Source organism: Heteronotia binoei, unplaced genomic scaffold (genome assembly GCF_032191835.1).
Source record: "Heteronotia binoei isolate CCM8104 ecotype False Entrance Well unplaced genomic scaffold, APGP_CSIRO_Hbin_v1 ptg002180l, whole genome shotgun sequence".
NCBI lineage: Eukaryota > Metazoa > Chordata > Lepidosauria > Squamata > Gekkonidae > Heteronotia > Heteronotia binoei.
The window spans coordinates 12827-29602 of NW_026800573.1; the positions used below are offsets into that span (position 1 = coordinate 12827).

The window sequence follows — 16776 nt, forward strand, 5'->3', positions numbered from 1 at the left end:
CCCCCTCTCCCGCTATGAGGCCAGGCCTCAAGGTCCTCTGCCACCCTGTACTTGGGTTTCACAGAGACCTCAGCACTTCTTTGGGGCACCCCTGGAGGATTGGCACCTTATCCAACTGCATGCCTTCCCCCTTCCCTGGGGCCCCCTTCTTAAAAACAGCGTGGTCTAAAGCGGTTTGGAGATCTATGTGGTACAGAGTTTGACTGCCAGCATTCAAACAGAAAAAAAAATATATTTATTCAAAAAGAGAAAAAGATAGGGAAAGAAAAACAAAACAAAAACAGTTGCATTTAAAAAAAAAAGTAGCACAGCACAGCACAGCACAGCAAACAGCATGACAAAGGAAAGGTGTTTATAAACGCTTTCTACTGTCCCTGGTCTAACCTTGTCCTGTCTTGAGAATTACTTACTTGGTCTGCCTGCCTGGGGCCTCCCAGGCAGGAGCCTCCATGCTCACCACATGCTCGCTCGAGCGCTGGCTTCCAACCGCCCTTCTCTTCCTGCTAACACACATGCAAAGAACAAAAGCACTTCCTGCCTCTCTAGGAGATTTTCCCCCTAGTGTTGTTGGTTCGGCTCTCGAAGGGAGGGGGGGGAGTGAGGGGAAGGCTACAAAGCCTGCTGAGGAATTTACTGATTCCTGCCAATGAAGCCCCACCACTGACTCAAATGGCGTTTCTCCACAGACCTTCTTCTAGCCCGATGTTTCAATGTTTCTGACAGGTCTACGAACTTCAGCCTATACAGCAGCTTCCTCTTCTGGCAATGGTCTCCCCAGCGATTGCATTGGCGTTTATCCCTTTCGTCTTCACCCTTGTCCTCCGCTACCGCCACTACTTCCTCCTCTTCTACCGGGCAGTGCTGGTTCGACGGCTGCAGGACTACCTGACCGGCATCCCCAAGGAAGAGAGGGCCTTCCAGTACGTCCTGACCCACACCATCCCCGGCGACCCCCAGCATATCTTGGAGACCTTTGACCAGTGGAGCTACCACTGCGAGTATCTCAGTAATTTGGGACCCCAGAAAGGTGAGCTGCCTTGGAAACACAAGATGCAGGAAATGCCTTCCCTCCCTCCCTCCCTCCCTCCTTCCTTCCTTCCTTCCTTCCTTCCTTCCTTCCTTCCTTCCTTCCTTCCTTCCTTCCTTCCTTCCTTCCGCCAGCCAGAGAGAGAGAGAGACAGTTTGGGGTTGTGGTTAAGTGTGCAGACTTTTATCTTGGAGAACTGGGTTTGATTCCCCACTCCTCTACATGCATCTGCTGATGTGCCACAAGTTCTCTCAGGGCTGTTCTGCTGAAGAGCACTTTCCATCAGAGCTCTCTCATAGGAACATAAGAGAAGCCATGTTGGATCAGGCCAGTGGCCCATCCAGTCCAACACTCTGTGTCACACAGTATATGTGTGTGTATACACACACACACACACACATACATATACACACATACACACACACACACACATACAGTGGCTAATAGCCACTGATGGACCTCTGCTCCATATTTTTATCCAATCCCCTCTTGAAGCTGGCTATGCTTGTAGCCGCCCCTCTTGAAGCTGGCTATGCTTGTAGCCGCAGTGAGTTCCACATGCTAATCACGCTTTGAATGAAGAAGGACTTTTATCCATTTTAACCTGACTGCTTAGTGATTTCTTTTTTTTAAAACTGTAAAATATGCTTTTATTGTATAATACATATATACAAACAAAAAAGAAAATATGTACTGTCGGAATATATACAAACAATAAGAGAATATATACTGTCAACAGTCATTACAGTCAAGATCTTTCACCCATCCCCCTGAGCTGGAGGGGTAAATATACGACACCATTTCAGATTTCTCGTGTCGATTCCCATACTATTAATCCATGAATACAGTGGATCCCAAATCTTTTAACGATCCTGAAGGTTACCCCCCCTTAATCTCATAGTTAACATGTCTAACTCTGCGGCTTCTAAAACCTTAAGTAAAAATTCATTTTTGTCGGGTATTTTAGGGACCTTCCAATATTGTGCATATAACAATCTAGCTGCTGTGATTATATGCAACAACAATTGCTTAGATGTCTTAGACATTTTCCCTTTAATAATGCTCAATAGATATAGTTCGGGGGTATGAGGGAGGCTTAATTTGAGAATTTTCTGACACCAATCGTGTGTTTGGGCCCCAAATTTTTTTGCATAGCTACACTGCCACCATATGTGATAAAGAGTGCCTTTAATTCTGCCACATTTCTAGCATTTGTTGGAGTATTTCGTATAGATCTTAGCCAATCGGGCAGGAGTTAAGTACCATCGGTACGCCATCTTGTAGAGGTTTTCTTTATATAAAGTTGATTTTGTTAATCGTATATTCTGTCGCCAAATTTCATCCCATTCCTTCAGGTCAATATTATAGCCAAAATCTTGGAGCCATTTTATCCAACTCTCTTTGATTGATTCGTCTTGCATTTTTTCCTGTAACATCCAATTATATATTTTTGAAATAAGTTTCTGCTCGTCTTGCATTATCATGTCTAATTCATTTAATTTACTATAAAACCCTGTTACCTTGTCGACTTGGAATTTAGAATTAATTTACATCTTGGTCCACCAATCTACCTGGATATTATCTTCCGTTAGTCTTAAGTTGTGAGCGTTGTCCAATAAAGTGCCGTAATTGTAGTTGTAGTCCCAGTTGTATATATTAGGGTGTATAGAGGCTTCAACAAGGAGATTGACAACAGGCTGGCAAAGGCAAACCGTGCATTTGGCCGATTGCACAAAAGAGTGTGGAGCAACAAGCATCTGAAAAAAGGCACAAAGATCAATGTTTACAAAGCGGTTGTGATGACAACCCTCATCTATGGCTCCGAATCGTGGGTTTTATACCGTCATCACCTGCGACTCCTTGAGCGCTTTCATCAGCGCTGCCTTCGCACCATCCTCAACATCCACTGGAGTGACTTTGTGACCAACACTGAAGTCCTCAAGCGGGCAGAGGTTACCAGCATCGAGGCACTGCTGTTGAAGACGCAGCTGCGCTGGGCAGGGCATATTTCTAGGATGGAAAACCACCGCCTTCCCAAGATTGCCCTGTATGGCGAATTCTCCACCGGCCATCGAAATAGAGGGGCACCAAAGAAGAGGTACAAGGACTCCTTGAAGAAATCCCTTAGCACCTGTCACATCAACCATCACCAGTGGTCTGACCTAGCCTCAGATCGCAAAGCATGGAGGCACACCATCCACCAGGCTGTCTCTTCCTTTGAGAACGCACGCATAGCTGGTCTTGAGGACAAAAGGAGATTGAGGAAGAATCGCACTGCTACAGCACCAACCCCAAATCAGACTTTTCCCTGCAGCCACTGTGGCCGGACCTGCCTGTCCCGCATTGGTCTTGTCAGCCACCAGCGAGCCTGCAGCAAACGTGGACTATTGCACCCTTCTTAAATCTTCGTTCGCGAAGCCAAGCCGAGAGAGAGAGAGATCTTTGTATAGAATGTTTTCTTTATTTCAACCCACGTCTTAAGGATAGACTTCCTAATTATATGTCTGCAAAAAACGTTCTTTTCCGAAGGGATTTTGTACCAAATGTACGAATGCCAACCACGGGTTAGACCGGTACCTTCCAGCAATAACAGTCTCTTATTTTCTAACAGAAACCATTCTCTCGCCCAAACAAGGCAACAAGCCCGATAATAGAGCTTCCAGTCGGGTAAGGCGAAGCCGCCCTTCAGCTTGCTGTCTTGCAGAATCTTGAGTTTAATTCTTGGTTTTTTATTTTGCCAGATGAAAACCGAAATTATCTTATTGAGTTGTTTGAAAAAAATTTGGGGTAATGTAATTGGAATCATTTGGAACAAAAAGAGTATCCTGGGTAGAACATTCATTTTAATAGAAGCAACTCTTCCCAGCAGTGAAATTTGTAGATCTTGCCATCGGGTCAAATCAGCTTGGATTTCTTTTAATATTTTATCATAATTGTCCTTTTGCAGTGTCCTCAAATCGCTGGTTACATAAATACCCAAGTATTTCACTTTCTTCTCATGTTTAAATCCTGATTCTTTTTCCAGGTATGCTATTTGTTCCTTTGACATGTTTTGTGATGGAAATTTAGTTTTGAAAACATTCACTTTAAAACCAGATACCACGCTATATTGTTTAAGTCTCTCCTTGAGTTGGGCAATTGAGTGAATGGGGTCTTCTATGGCAAACAATACATCATCAGCAAAGGCTTGAATTTTAAAGATGTTGTCCTTAATTTTAACTCCTTTAATTTCTACATCATCTCGAACACTCTTAATAAGGAATTCTAGAGTTAGTATAAAGAGGAGTGGAGAGGGCAGCCCTGTCTCGTGCCTTGTTGAATCTCTATCTTATCTATAAGGTGACCATTGAATTTAATATTGGCACTTTGCCTGATATAGATGGCATTCACCAGTCTAATGAATTTCTCGCCACATCCGATGGCCTGCAGAGATTTAAATATGAAATTCCAATTTACTTTGTTGAACGCTTTTTAAACATCCAGCATAATACCTGCAAACTGCTTATCTAGGCGGTCACGATAAAACTCCAAAATATTTAATAAAAATCTTATGTTCTGAGTCATCTTTCTTCCAGGAATAAACCCCGTTTGATCAGAATGAATTACCGATGAGACTACGTTTTTAAGTCTGTTTGACAAGATAGCTGCGTATACCTTGTAGTCCGCATTTAAGACCGATATAGGTCTATAATTTTTAATTTCATGAGGATCAGTTCCCTTCTTGTGTATTAGGGAGATTATCGCTTCGCTCCATGATGCAGGAATTATAGCTGAGTCTTGGATATCCTCTATCAGCTCCTTATACGGGATAAGCAGGACCTCCTCAAATGTTTTAAAAAATTCTATGGGTAAACCATCGGGACCTGGGGATTTATTCACTTTCTGTTTTTTGAGAGCTTTGCATATTTCATGCATAGAGATAGGTTCTTCCAACCTCTTTTTGGGCTTGGGTTAACTGCTGAATTTGAACTTGCTTAATATATTCTTCTTGGGACTGTTCCGAGATCTCCTGTTTGGTGTACAAATTTTGAAAGAAGTTATGAACTATTTCTTCCATTTGAGTTGTTTGAGAAACTTCTTCTTTGTTTTCATTCTTAAGTGAGGTGATGGTATTCTTCGCTTTTTCCTTTCTTAGCTTGTACGCCAACCACATGCTGTTCTTATTTGCATGTTCAAAGTAAAACTGTTTCGCCCATTTCAGTTGTTTTTCTAATTCTTCCGTGAGGATTAAGTTGATTTCATGTTGAATGATTTGGATTTTTAATTTTATTTCCTTGGTATTTCTCACTTTTTGTTGCTCTTCTTGTTCTCTTAATTGTGACAATAATTCTTTATAGTTTTTCATCTTGTCCTTCTTTCTTTTTGTGGAATAACCAATTGCGATCTCCCTAAAAAAAGCTTTAAATGCGTCCCAAATAACTGGCATCGGAGTATCTTTCTTCAAATTGTGTTGGAAGAAAGTCTGAATTTCTGTTTTGGCTTTTTCGACAAATGGTTTTTCTTTTAAGATTTGCAAATTGAGTGTCCAAGGTGCTTTTGGAAGGGAACCCGCTAAGTTGATTTGTATGGGACTATGATCTGCGTAGATTTTAGGCAATATGTGCGCTTGGGTAATTATTATGCCTAGAGCAGCAGACATCCAGCACATGTCAATACGCGACCAACTCTTATGCACATAAGAATAAAATGTGTAGTCCCTTGTTAGCGGGTTTTTCATTCTCCACGCGTCAATCAAGTCGAATTCATCCACTATTTTCAAGAAAGATTTTGGTAGTAAGTTCCAAGATTTAGTTATCTTGTTAGAATCTTGTTTTTTGTCTATGGTAGTCTCAAAAATTGCATTATAGTCCCCAATAATGCAGTAATTCTCTGCAGCAAATTCAAGCATTTTCTGATGTAATCGAGAATAGAATTTCTCTTGACTATCGCAGGGTGCGTATATGTTCCCCAAGATTTTTTTACGACCATTAATTTCTATTTCTATTAAGACGATTCTGCCTATCTCGTCATTATATAGCAGTTTAGATTTTATGTTTTCCTGTACATATATCGCAACCCCTCTTTTTTTCACCCGAATCACAGGAGTGAAACAGTTGTCCTAGTTTTTGGTTTTGTAGACATTTTATATCATCTTTTTTGATGTGTGTCTCTTGTAGGCACACTATTTGTAATCTCGTCTTGCGAAATTGTAGAAAGAACCTCCTCCTCTTCTTGGGCTCATTTAACCCGTTAACATTAACGGAGAGAATCTGTAGCCTCTTTCTTGCCGTCATTCTGGGGGGCCTTTACTATCCAGTATCCTCTTCTGTTCCTTTTGAGTTTGTGCCCTGGTCTTGACCCTTCCATTTTTCTTATTCTGAGGGTTTCTCTTCAGATCGCATAAATCTTTCACCTTTGACTGCTTAGTGATTTCATTGAATGCCCACGCGTTCATATATTATGAGAAAGAGAGAAAAGTACTTCTCTCTCTACCCTCTCCATCCCATGCATAACCTCTATCATGTCACCCCGCAGTCCATGTTTCTCCAAGCTAAAGAGCCCCAAGCGTTTCAACCTTTCTTCATAGGAAAAGTGTTCCAAACCTTTAATCATTCTAGTTGCCCTTTTCTGCACTTTTTCCAATGCTTATTTATTTATTTATTTAATGGACTTATATCCCGCCCTTCTCACCGAAGTGTCTCAGGGCAGCTCACAACACAATAATTCACATAATTCAGTTTAAAACATTTACAAGTACAGTTAAACCACAATTGATAAAACAAGATAAAATAAAACCAGCGGTCTATAAAAGCATTTTGTTCCATCCATGCTATAATATCCTTTTTGAGGTGCGGTGACCAGAATTGTACACAGTATTCCAAAGGAGACTGCACCATCGATTTATACAGGGGCATTATGATACTGGCTGATTGGTTTTCAATTCCCTTCCTAATAATTCCCAGCATGGTGTTGGCCTCTCTGCCCAACCTACCCCACAGGGTGTCTGCTGTGGGGGGGGGGAAGGGAAAGGAGATTTCTATGCTGCTCTGAGTCTCCTTTGGGTAGTGAAGGGTGGGGCATAAATCCAATCCCCTTGTCTTCTTCTAATAAATGAAACCTAATAAATACCTGACAAATATTGTTTTTTTAAAAAAAACAATATTTTATAGGTTTGGTATAACTGCCATGTCAGATTGATTCCAGTTGACAAAGCCTCCTCTTTTCAATGAAACGTGTCTGAAACTTACTAGTTTTTCTTTACTTAAAAAAAAAACCCTAGTTGTTAGCAGTTATCCGTGCCTGTTGGGCCAGTTGCCATGACAGTCCTATACTATTTAAGAATGGTCAGTTATTTCATAATTAATTTTTATCACCATGGGGCACTTTTGGGTCTTTCTGCCTCCAGCATTAAAATGAGGCACAAGGGGACCCACACCATCAGAGGCATGGGTTCAAATCCCTCCTGGGGATTCCGCTTATTATAGTTCCCAAAGCAGTGTGACTAATTTCTAAGTGCATTCACATCAGAGGACTAAAAAGGGTGTAACTCTACTTCAGTCTGCCCTTTAGTTGTCTGAGGACAAGTCCCAGAGCTGGCAATCCTTTCTGTCTTGTATGAAGGAATCAGACCTTGTAACCCTCTGGAACTCACTGCCACTTGGCCAAATCCTTCTCATAAACAAGATTTTAATGCTATTTCTACAGGTATATATATTCACACATATACATATATTGGCCCCTGTGAGACACAGGGCTTCTCTTATGTTCTTATATGTGACACAGAGTGTTGGACTGGAGGGGCCTCTGGCCTGATCCAACAGGGCTTCTCTTATGTTCTTATGTGACACAATGTTGGACTGGAGGGGCCATTGGCCTGATCCAACGTGGCTTCTCTTATGTACTTATGTGTGACACAGAGTGTTGGACTGGAGGGGCCACTGGCCTGATCCAACAGGGCTTCTCTTATGTTCTTATGTGACACAGAGTGGTGGACTGGAGGGGCCATTGGCTTGATCCAACATGGCTTCTCTTCTGTTCTTATGTGACACAGAGTGTTAGACTGGATGGGCCATTGGCCTGATCCAACAGGGCTTCTCTTATGTGACACAGAGTGTTGGACTGGAGGGGCCATTGACCTGATCCAACGTGGCTTCTCCTATGTTCTTATGTGTGACACAGAGTGTTGGACTGGAGGGGCCATTGGCCTGATCCAACAGGGCTTCTCTTATGTTCTTATGCGACACAGAGTGTTGGACTGGAGGGGCCACTGGCCTGATCCAACAGGGCTTCTCTTATGTTCTTATGTGACACAGAGTGTTGGACTGGAGGGGCCACTGGCCTGATCCAACAGGGCTTCTCTTATGTTCTTATGTGACACAGAGTGTTGAACTGGAGGGGCCACTGGCCTGATCCAACAGGGCTTCTCTTATGTTCTTATGTGACACAGAGTGTTGGACTGGAGGGGCCACTGGCCTGATCCAACAGGGCTTCTCTTATGTTCTTATGTGACACAGAGTGTTGGACTGGAGGGGCCACTGGCCTGATCCAACAGGGCTTCTCTTATGTTCTTATGTGACACAGAGTGTTGGACTGGAGGGGCCACTGGCCTGATCCAACAGGGCTTCTCTTATGTTCTTATGTGACACAGAGTGTTGGACTGGAGGCGCTACTGGCCTGATCCAACAGGGCTTCTCTGATGTTCTTATGTGACACAGAGTGTTGGACTGGATGGCCCACTGGCCTGATCCAACATGGCTTCTCTTATGTTCTTATGTGACACAGAGTGTTGGACTGGAGGGGCCACTGGCCTGATCCAACATGGCTTCTCTTATGTTCTTATGTGACACAGAGTGTTGGACTGGATGGCCCACTGGCCTGATCCAACAGGGGTTCTCTTATGTTCTTATGTGACACAGAGTGTTGGACTGGAGTGGCCATTGGCCTGATCCAACAGGGCTTCTCTTCTGTTCTTATGTGACAGAGTGTTGGACTGGAGGGGCCACTGGCCTGATCCAACAGGGCTTCTCTTATGTTCTTATGTGACACAGAGTGTTGGACTGGAGGGGCCACTGGCCTGATCCAACATGGCTTCTCTTATGTTCTTATGTGACACAGAGTGTTGGACTGGATGGGCCATTGGCCTGATCCAACATGGCTTCTCTTATGTTCTTAGGTGCCAAAACAGCTATATCAGAAGGGCATCTGCAAGCAGGCAGGAGGAAGGAAAGAAAGGAGAGAAGGGAGGGTGGGACGGAGGGAAGGAAGGATGGATGGAGGAAGGGAGGGAGGGAAGAAGGAAGGAAAGAAGGAACATAAGAACATATGAAGCTGCCTTCTACTGAATCAAACCCTGGGTCCATCAAAGTCAGTATTGTCCTCAGACTAGCAGTGGCTCTCCAGGGTCTCAAGCTGAGGTTTTTCATGCCTGCTTGCCTGGACCCTTTTTAGTTGGAGATGCCAGGGATTGATCCTGGGACCTTCTGCTTACCAAGCAGATGTTCTACCACTGAGCCACCGTCCCTCCCCACCTCTGGAACTCACTGCCACATGGCCAACTCCTTCTTGTAAACAAGATTTTAATGCTATTGCTACAGGTGCCAAAACAGCTATATGAGAAGGACATCCGGCAAGCAGACAGGAGGAAGGAAAGAAAGGAGGGAAGGGAAAGAGAGAGGGAGGGAAAAAGGGAGGGAGGGAGAGGGAAGGAGAGAAGAAGGAAGGAAGGAAGGAGAAACTAGCATTTACTGTATTTTGCGTAGTCTGAAAATCAGCTCTAATCCGGGAAGGTCTTCAGGTCCCACGTGGAGGGTGTCATTCTTGCTGGGTCCTTCCTTTTTTGACAGCTCTCTTTTGGTGCTTCCAGCTAAGATCCTGGAGCGGCTGATCTACGAGAAGGCCCCCCTCTCGGTGCTGGAGCTGGGTACCTACTGTGGCTATGCCACCATCCTCATTGCTCAGTCTCTCCCGCTGGGTGCTCGCCTCTACACGGTGGAGATGGACGCCAGCAAGGCAACGGTGGCCGAGAAGGTGATCCGCCTCGCCGGCTTCGATGATGACACCGTGAGTATCCCAGAATGCCGTGGGAGCCCCCCCCCCCACTCACCTGGCAAGCTGCCCTCTATGTGGCACCAAACAATAACACAACCAAAGGGTTATAGTGACAAATAACGAATGATTTATAGACAAAACATAGACCAGGGGTGGCCAACGGTAGCTCTCCAGATGTTTTAACCTACAACTCCCATCAGCCCCAGCCAACATGGCCAATGCTGATGGGAGCTGTAGGCAAAAAAACATCTGGAGAGCTACCGTTGGCCACCCCTGACCTAGACAATAAAGAGATATAAGTCCCTAATAAAGTCCCAGAGAAAAATAGCTCACGTGCTTAAAAAGTCCACAATGCGGACATCTTCTTTGCGATGTGAATGCATCCTTCAATAAAGAATGTTTTCTTCAGCAAATGTGATGGAAAGACACCGTGGAATTCCCTGGACAGGTCGTCAACTTCTGCCACACCTGTTTCAAAATCTCTATCAGCCGGGGATATTCCATAGACATTCTAAAACATGAAAAGACAGACCTCATATTAACCAGCATAAATAATAACAATTACATACAAAATCTCAAAATTCTAACATGCATACTTACAGAAATAAATCAAGATTGAAATTTTTAAACAAGACTCATAGGGACCCAAAGGTTGATTAACCTGTGGAATTCACTGCCACAGGAGGTGGCGGCTACAAGCATAGCCAGCTTCAAGAGGGAGTTAGATAAAAATATGGAGCACAGGTCCATCAGTGGCTATTAGCCACAGTGTGTGTGTGTATATATATATATTGGCCCCTGTGTGACACAGAGTGTTGGACTGGATGGACCATTGGCCTGATCCAACATGGCTTCTCTTATGTTTTTATGTGACACAGAGTGTTGGACTGGAGGGGCCATTAGCCTGATCGAACAGGGCTTCTCTTATGTTCTTATGTGACACACAGTGTTGGACTGGATGGGCCACTGGCCTGATCCAACAGGGCTTCTCTGATTTTCTTATGTGACACAGAGTGTTGGACTGGAGGGGCCATTGACCTGATCCAACAGGGCTTCTCTTATGTTCTTATGTGACACAGCGTGTTGGACTGGATGGGCCATTGTCCTGATCCAACATAGCTTCTCTTCTGTTCTTATGTGACACAGAGTGTTGGACTGGATGGGCCATTGGCCTGATCCAACAGGGCTTCTCTTATGTGACACAGAGTGTTGGACTGGAGGGGCCATTAGCCTGATCCAAGAGGGCTTCTCTTATGTTCTTATGTGACACAGAGTGTTGGACTGGAGGGGCCATTAGCCTGATCCAACAGGGCTTCTCTTATATTCTTATGTGACACAGAGTGTTGGACTGGAGGGGCCACTGGCCTGATCCAGCAGGGCTTCTCTTATGTTCTTATGTGACACAGAGTGTTGGACTGGATGGGCCATTGGCCTGATCCAACAGGGCTTCTCTTATGTTCTTATGTGACACAGAGTGTTGGACTGGAGGGGCCATTAGCCTGATCCAAGAGGGCTTCTCTTATGTTCTTATGCGACACAGAGTGCTGGACTGGAGGGGCCACTGGCCTGATCCAACAGAGCTTCTCTTATGTTCTTATGTAACACAGAGTGTTGGACTGAAGCGGCCATTGGCCTGATTCAACAGGGCTTCTCTTATGTTCTTATGTGACACAGAGTGTTGGACTGGAGGGGCCATTAGCCTGATCCAAGAGGGCTTCTCTTATGTTCTTATGCGACACAGAGTGCTGGACTGGAGGGGCCACTGGCCTGATCCAACAGAGCTTCTCTTATGTTCTTATGTGACACAGAGTGTTGGACTGAAGCGGCCACTGGCCTGATCCAACAGGGCTTCTCGTATGTTCTTATGTGACACAGAGTGTTGGACTCGAGGGGCCATTGGCCTGATCCAACAGGGCTTCTCTTATGTTCTTATGTGACACAGAGTGTTGGACTGGAGGAGCCATTAGCCTGATCCAAGAGGGCTTCTCTTATGTTTTTATGTGACACAGAGTGGTGGACTGGATGGGCCACTGGCCTGATCCAACAGGGCTTCTCTTATTTTCTTATGTGACACAGAGTGTTGGACTGGAGGGGATATTGACCTGATCCAACAGGGCTTCTCTTATGTTCTTATGTGACACAGAGTGTTGGACTGGATGGGCCATTGGCCTGATCCAAGAGGGCTTCTCTTATGTTCTTATGTGACACAGAGTGTTGGACTGGAGGGGCCATTAGCCTGATCCAAGAGGGCTTCTCTTCTGTTCTTATGTGACACAGAGTGTTGGACTGGATGGGCCATTGGCCTGATCCAACAGGGCTTCTCTTATGTTCTTATGTGACACAGAGTGTTGGACTGGAGGGGCCATTAGCCTGATCCAAGAGGGCTTCTCTTATGTTCTTATGCGACACAGAGTGCTGGACTGGAGGGGCCACTGGCCTGATCCAACAGAGCTTCTCTTATGTTCTTATGTGACACAGAGTGTTGGACTGAAGCGGCCATTGGCCTGATCCAACATGGCTTCTCTTCTGTTCTTATGTGACACAGAGTGTTGGACTGGAGGGGCCACTAACCTCATCCAACAGGGCTTCTCTTATGTTCTTATGTGACACAGAGTGTTGGACTGGAGGGGCCACTGGCCTGATCCAACAGGGCTTCTCGTATGTTCTTATGTGACACAGAGTGTTGGACTCGAGGGGCCATTGGCCTGATCCAACAGGGCTTCTCGTATGTTCTTATGTGACACAGAGTGTTGGACTGGAGGGGCCACTGGCCTGATCCAGCAGGGCTTCTCTTATGTTCTTATGTGACACAGAGTGTTGGACTGGAGGGGCCATTGGCCTGATCCAACAGGGCTTCTCGTATGTTCTTATGTTACACAGAGTGTTGGACTGGAGGGGCCACTGGCCTGATCCAACAGGGCTTCTCTTATGTTCTTATGTGACACAGAGTGTTGGACTGGAGGGGCCACTGGCCTGATCCAACAGGGCTTCTCTTATGTTCTCACGTGACACAGAGTGTTGGACTGGAGGGGCCACTGGCTTCTCTTATGTTCTTATGACCCCTAGTCGCCAATGTAATCTCTCACTTGTGGCTAATGCTCCAAGACGGCTCACAGTGGCAAAAACACCACCTTCCGAAACATCGTAATAACCTTAACTGAAATCACCTGTGTGTCTCTTTAAAGGACTCTGGCTATGCACTCTGCAAACATACCCAGTATTGAGCTTATATATCCACTTACATTCCTCCTGAAGAGTCCCGCCCCCCCATACTTATATAGAGCAATGAACTAAAGCTTTCCCCTCAAAAATGGCAACATACACTCTGCATGGCACCAGCAGGACACATGTGGGGAAGGGAGTGTGGCTGGCCACCGGCAGGGGAGGGGTTAAATAGAAATCTTGTTAGTCTCAAAGGCGCTCCAGGCCTCTGGCTCTCTTGTGCTGCTAAGAAAGTGAAGGAAAGGTCCCCTGTGCAAGCACCAGTCGTTTCCGACTCTGGGGTGACGTTGCTTTCACAACGTTTTCACGGCAGACTTTTTACGGGATGGTTTGCCATTGCCTTCCCCAATCCTCTACACTTTCCCCCCAGCAAGCTTGGGACTCATTTGACCGATCTCGGAAGGATGGAAGGCTGAGTCAACCTTGAGCCAGCTACCTGAACCAGCTTCCGCTGGAATCGAAGAGGTTGTGAGCAGAGAGTTCAGACCACAGTACTGCAGCTTTACCACTGCGCCACGGGGCTGCTACAGGCAGATTAACATGGTATTTTCCGATCCAGAGCTGGTGACAAATGGCCAAGCCACACTGGTGTACCATGTGATCCGTCTGCATACTTAATCCACCAACTGCTTGTATTTCAGCCCACAATACCTGATCCCCTCGTCTGATGAAGTGTGCTTAGAGAGCACACGGAAGTTTACATTCTGAATAAAACTTAGTTGGTCTTAAAGGTGCGACTGGACTCCTGCTTTGTTCTACTACTCATTTAGCAGGAGCCAGAATCCAGGAGCATCTTCAAGACTAACAACTGATAAGCTTTTGTGAGTCACTGCCAATTCTCCCTCTAAGCTGCGGCATCTGGTGAACAAAACTTGAACTTCTCCATGGGGGGGTCAGACTGAGGCGGTGCCTCTTTTGTCCGCCTGGGTGCCGGATTGGCAAAAGGGAGCGCTGGGTTGCTGTGCGTCACTCTGAGGCTGTCTCCCCTGCAAGAGGACTAAGCAAATCTAATAAACCGAATGGATGAAGAAGAATTGCAGATTTATACCCCGCCCTTCTCTCTGAATCAGAGACTCAGAGCGGCTCACAATCTCCTATATCTTCTCCCCCTCACGACAGGCACTCTGTGAGGTGGGTGGGGCTGAGAGGGCTCTCACAGCAGCTGCCTTTTCAAGGACAACCTCTGCCAGAACGTCCTGACCGTTAGAGCGGTTCCTCAGTCGAACAGGCATCCTCCTCGGGAGGTGGTGGGCTCTCCTTCCTTGGAGGTTTTGAAACAGAGGCTAGATGGCCATCTGACAGCAATGAGGATCCTGTGAATTTAGGGGGAGGTGTTTGTGAGTTTCCTGCATTGTGCAGGGGGTTGGGCTCGATGACCCTGGAGGTCCCTTCCAACTCTGTGATTCTATGATTCTCCTTCCTTGGAGGTTTTTAAACAGAGGATAGATGGGCATCTGACAGCAATGAAGATCCTGTGAATTTAGAGGGAAGTGTTTGTGAGTTTCCTGCATTGTCACAAAAGCAGGGGGTTGGGCTTGATGACCCTGGAGGTCCCTTCCAATTCTGTGATTCTATGATTCTCCTTCCTTGGAGGTTTTTAAACAGAAGCTAGATGGCCATCTGACAGCAATGAAGATTCTGTGAATTTAGGGGGAGGTGTTAGTGAGTTTCCTGCATTGTGCATTGGGTTGGGCTCGATGACCCTGGAGGTCCCTTCCAACTCTGTGATCCTATGATTCTCCTTCCTTGGAGGTTTTTAAACAGAGGCTAGTTGGGCATCTGACAGCAATGAAGATCCTGTGAATTTAGGGGGAGGTCTTTGTGAGTTTCCTGCATTGTGCAGGGGGTTGGGCTAGATGACCCTGGAGGTCCCTTCCAACTTTATGATTCTAAGGCCATTCCAGCAGCTGCAAGGGGAGGAATGGGGAAAGCAAACCCGGTTCTCCCCGGTAAGAGTCCAAATACTTAATCACTACACCAACACTGTCTCTCAAACATACATACCTGCTTCTCCCCTCCACAGGTGGAGCTCATTGTGGGGCCCTCGGAAGAAGTCATCCCCCAGCTGAAAGAGAAGCACGGGCTCCTCCAAGCAGATTTTGTCTTCATGGACCACTGGAAGCGCTGCTATCTGCGGGATCTGCAGCTGCTGGAGGCCCACGACCTGCTGCCCGAGGGGGCCACGATCCTGGCCGACAACGTCATCTTCCCGGGGGCTCCTCGCTTTCTCCAGTACGTCAAGGCCTGCGGCAAGTACCAGTGGAAGCTCCACCGGACCAGCCTGCAGTACTTCCGGGCCATTCGCGACGGCATGGCCCAGCTCACCTACACTGGCCTCAAACGATGAGCGGGGGCAGGCCGGGCTGCCCCCCTCCAGACCAAAGGGCACCCCCAAGTGGCAGGGGGGCAGCCCTGAGTTCTATTTACTTCTTGGCCGCATTTATCCCCTCCCTTTCTGCCCTCAGCAGGGCCACCAAAGCGGCCGACAGATTAAAAAAAATCTACATCACGGAAATCTCATCTTAAAAATCAAAGTGAACAGAAACACTCAATTAAAACCATTCAAACTGAAGCTAAAACATGGATACAGAGACATTAAAATGAGGATTGAAACACAGAGCTGGAAGGAGGGAGCGCTGAGGGGACTCCAAAGAAAACGAAAAGGTGCAAGACGGCAATGGAGCGAGTCTCCTTCCAGAGAGAGTTCTAGACTTTTGGGGCCACGACCGATCCTTTTCTTGAGCAGCGAAGCACAGGAACACAGTTCCAGCTGGCTTGCAGTCAGGGGGTGTGGCCTAATATGCAAATGAGTCCCTGTTGGGCTTTTTCTGCCAAAAAAGCCCTGTGTGAAACAATGGTGAGTCCAGGGGTGTGTGTCCTAATATGCAAATGAGTTCCTTGGGGGTTTTCTCCCAAAAAGCCTGGTGGGAAACAACAGTGAAATCAGGGGGTATGGTCTAATATGCAAATGAGTTCCTGCTGGGCAAAACAGCCCTGTGTGAAACCATGGTGAAGTCAGAGGGTGTGGCCTAATATGCATATAAGTTGCTACTGGGGTTTTCCTATCAAACAGCCTTGTGTAAACAATGGCAATGTCAGGGGTGTGGCCTAATATGCAAATGAGTTCCTGTTGGGGTTTCTCTACCAAACGCCGTGTGAAACAATAGTACAGGGGTGGCCAGCGGTAGCTCTCCAGATGTTTTTTGCCTACAACTCCCATCAGCCCCAGCCAGCATGGCAAATGGCTGGGGATGATGGGAGTTGTAGGCAAAAAACATCTGGAGAGCTACCGTTGGCCACCCCTGCAATAGTAAAATCAGGGGGTATGGCCTAATATGCAAATGAATTCCTGCTGGGCAAAAACAGCCCTGTGTTAAACCATGAAGCCAGAGGGTGTGGCCTAATATGCAAATAAGTTCCTGCTGGGCTTTTTTCCTACAAAAAGAAGCCGCATGGGAGACAATGGTGACTTGATATAAGGTGAAATAAACCATGAAGCC

General features: G+C 46.1%; 1 protein-coding gene across 1 annotated transcript; it reads left to right on the plus strand.

The window, feature by feature from the left end:
- Positions 1–765: 765 nt before the first annotated feature.
- On the plus strand, positions 766–15623 carry LOC132565936 (transmembrane O-methyltransferase homolog). The gene is made up of 3 exons (XM_060230557.1): positions 766–1027; positions 9870–10066; positions 15300–15623. The coding sequence occupies exons 1-3, from the start codon at positions 766–768 to the stop codon at positions 15621–15623; spliced, it is 783 nt and encodes a 260-aa protein (XP_060086540.1).
- The last annotated feature ends 1153 nt before the right edge of the window (positions 15624–16776 follow it).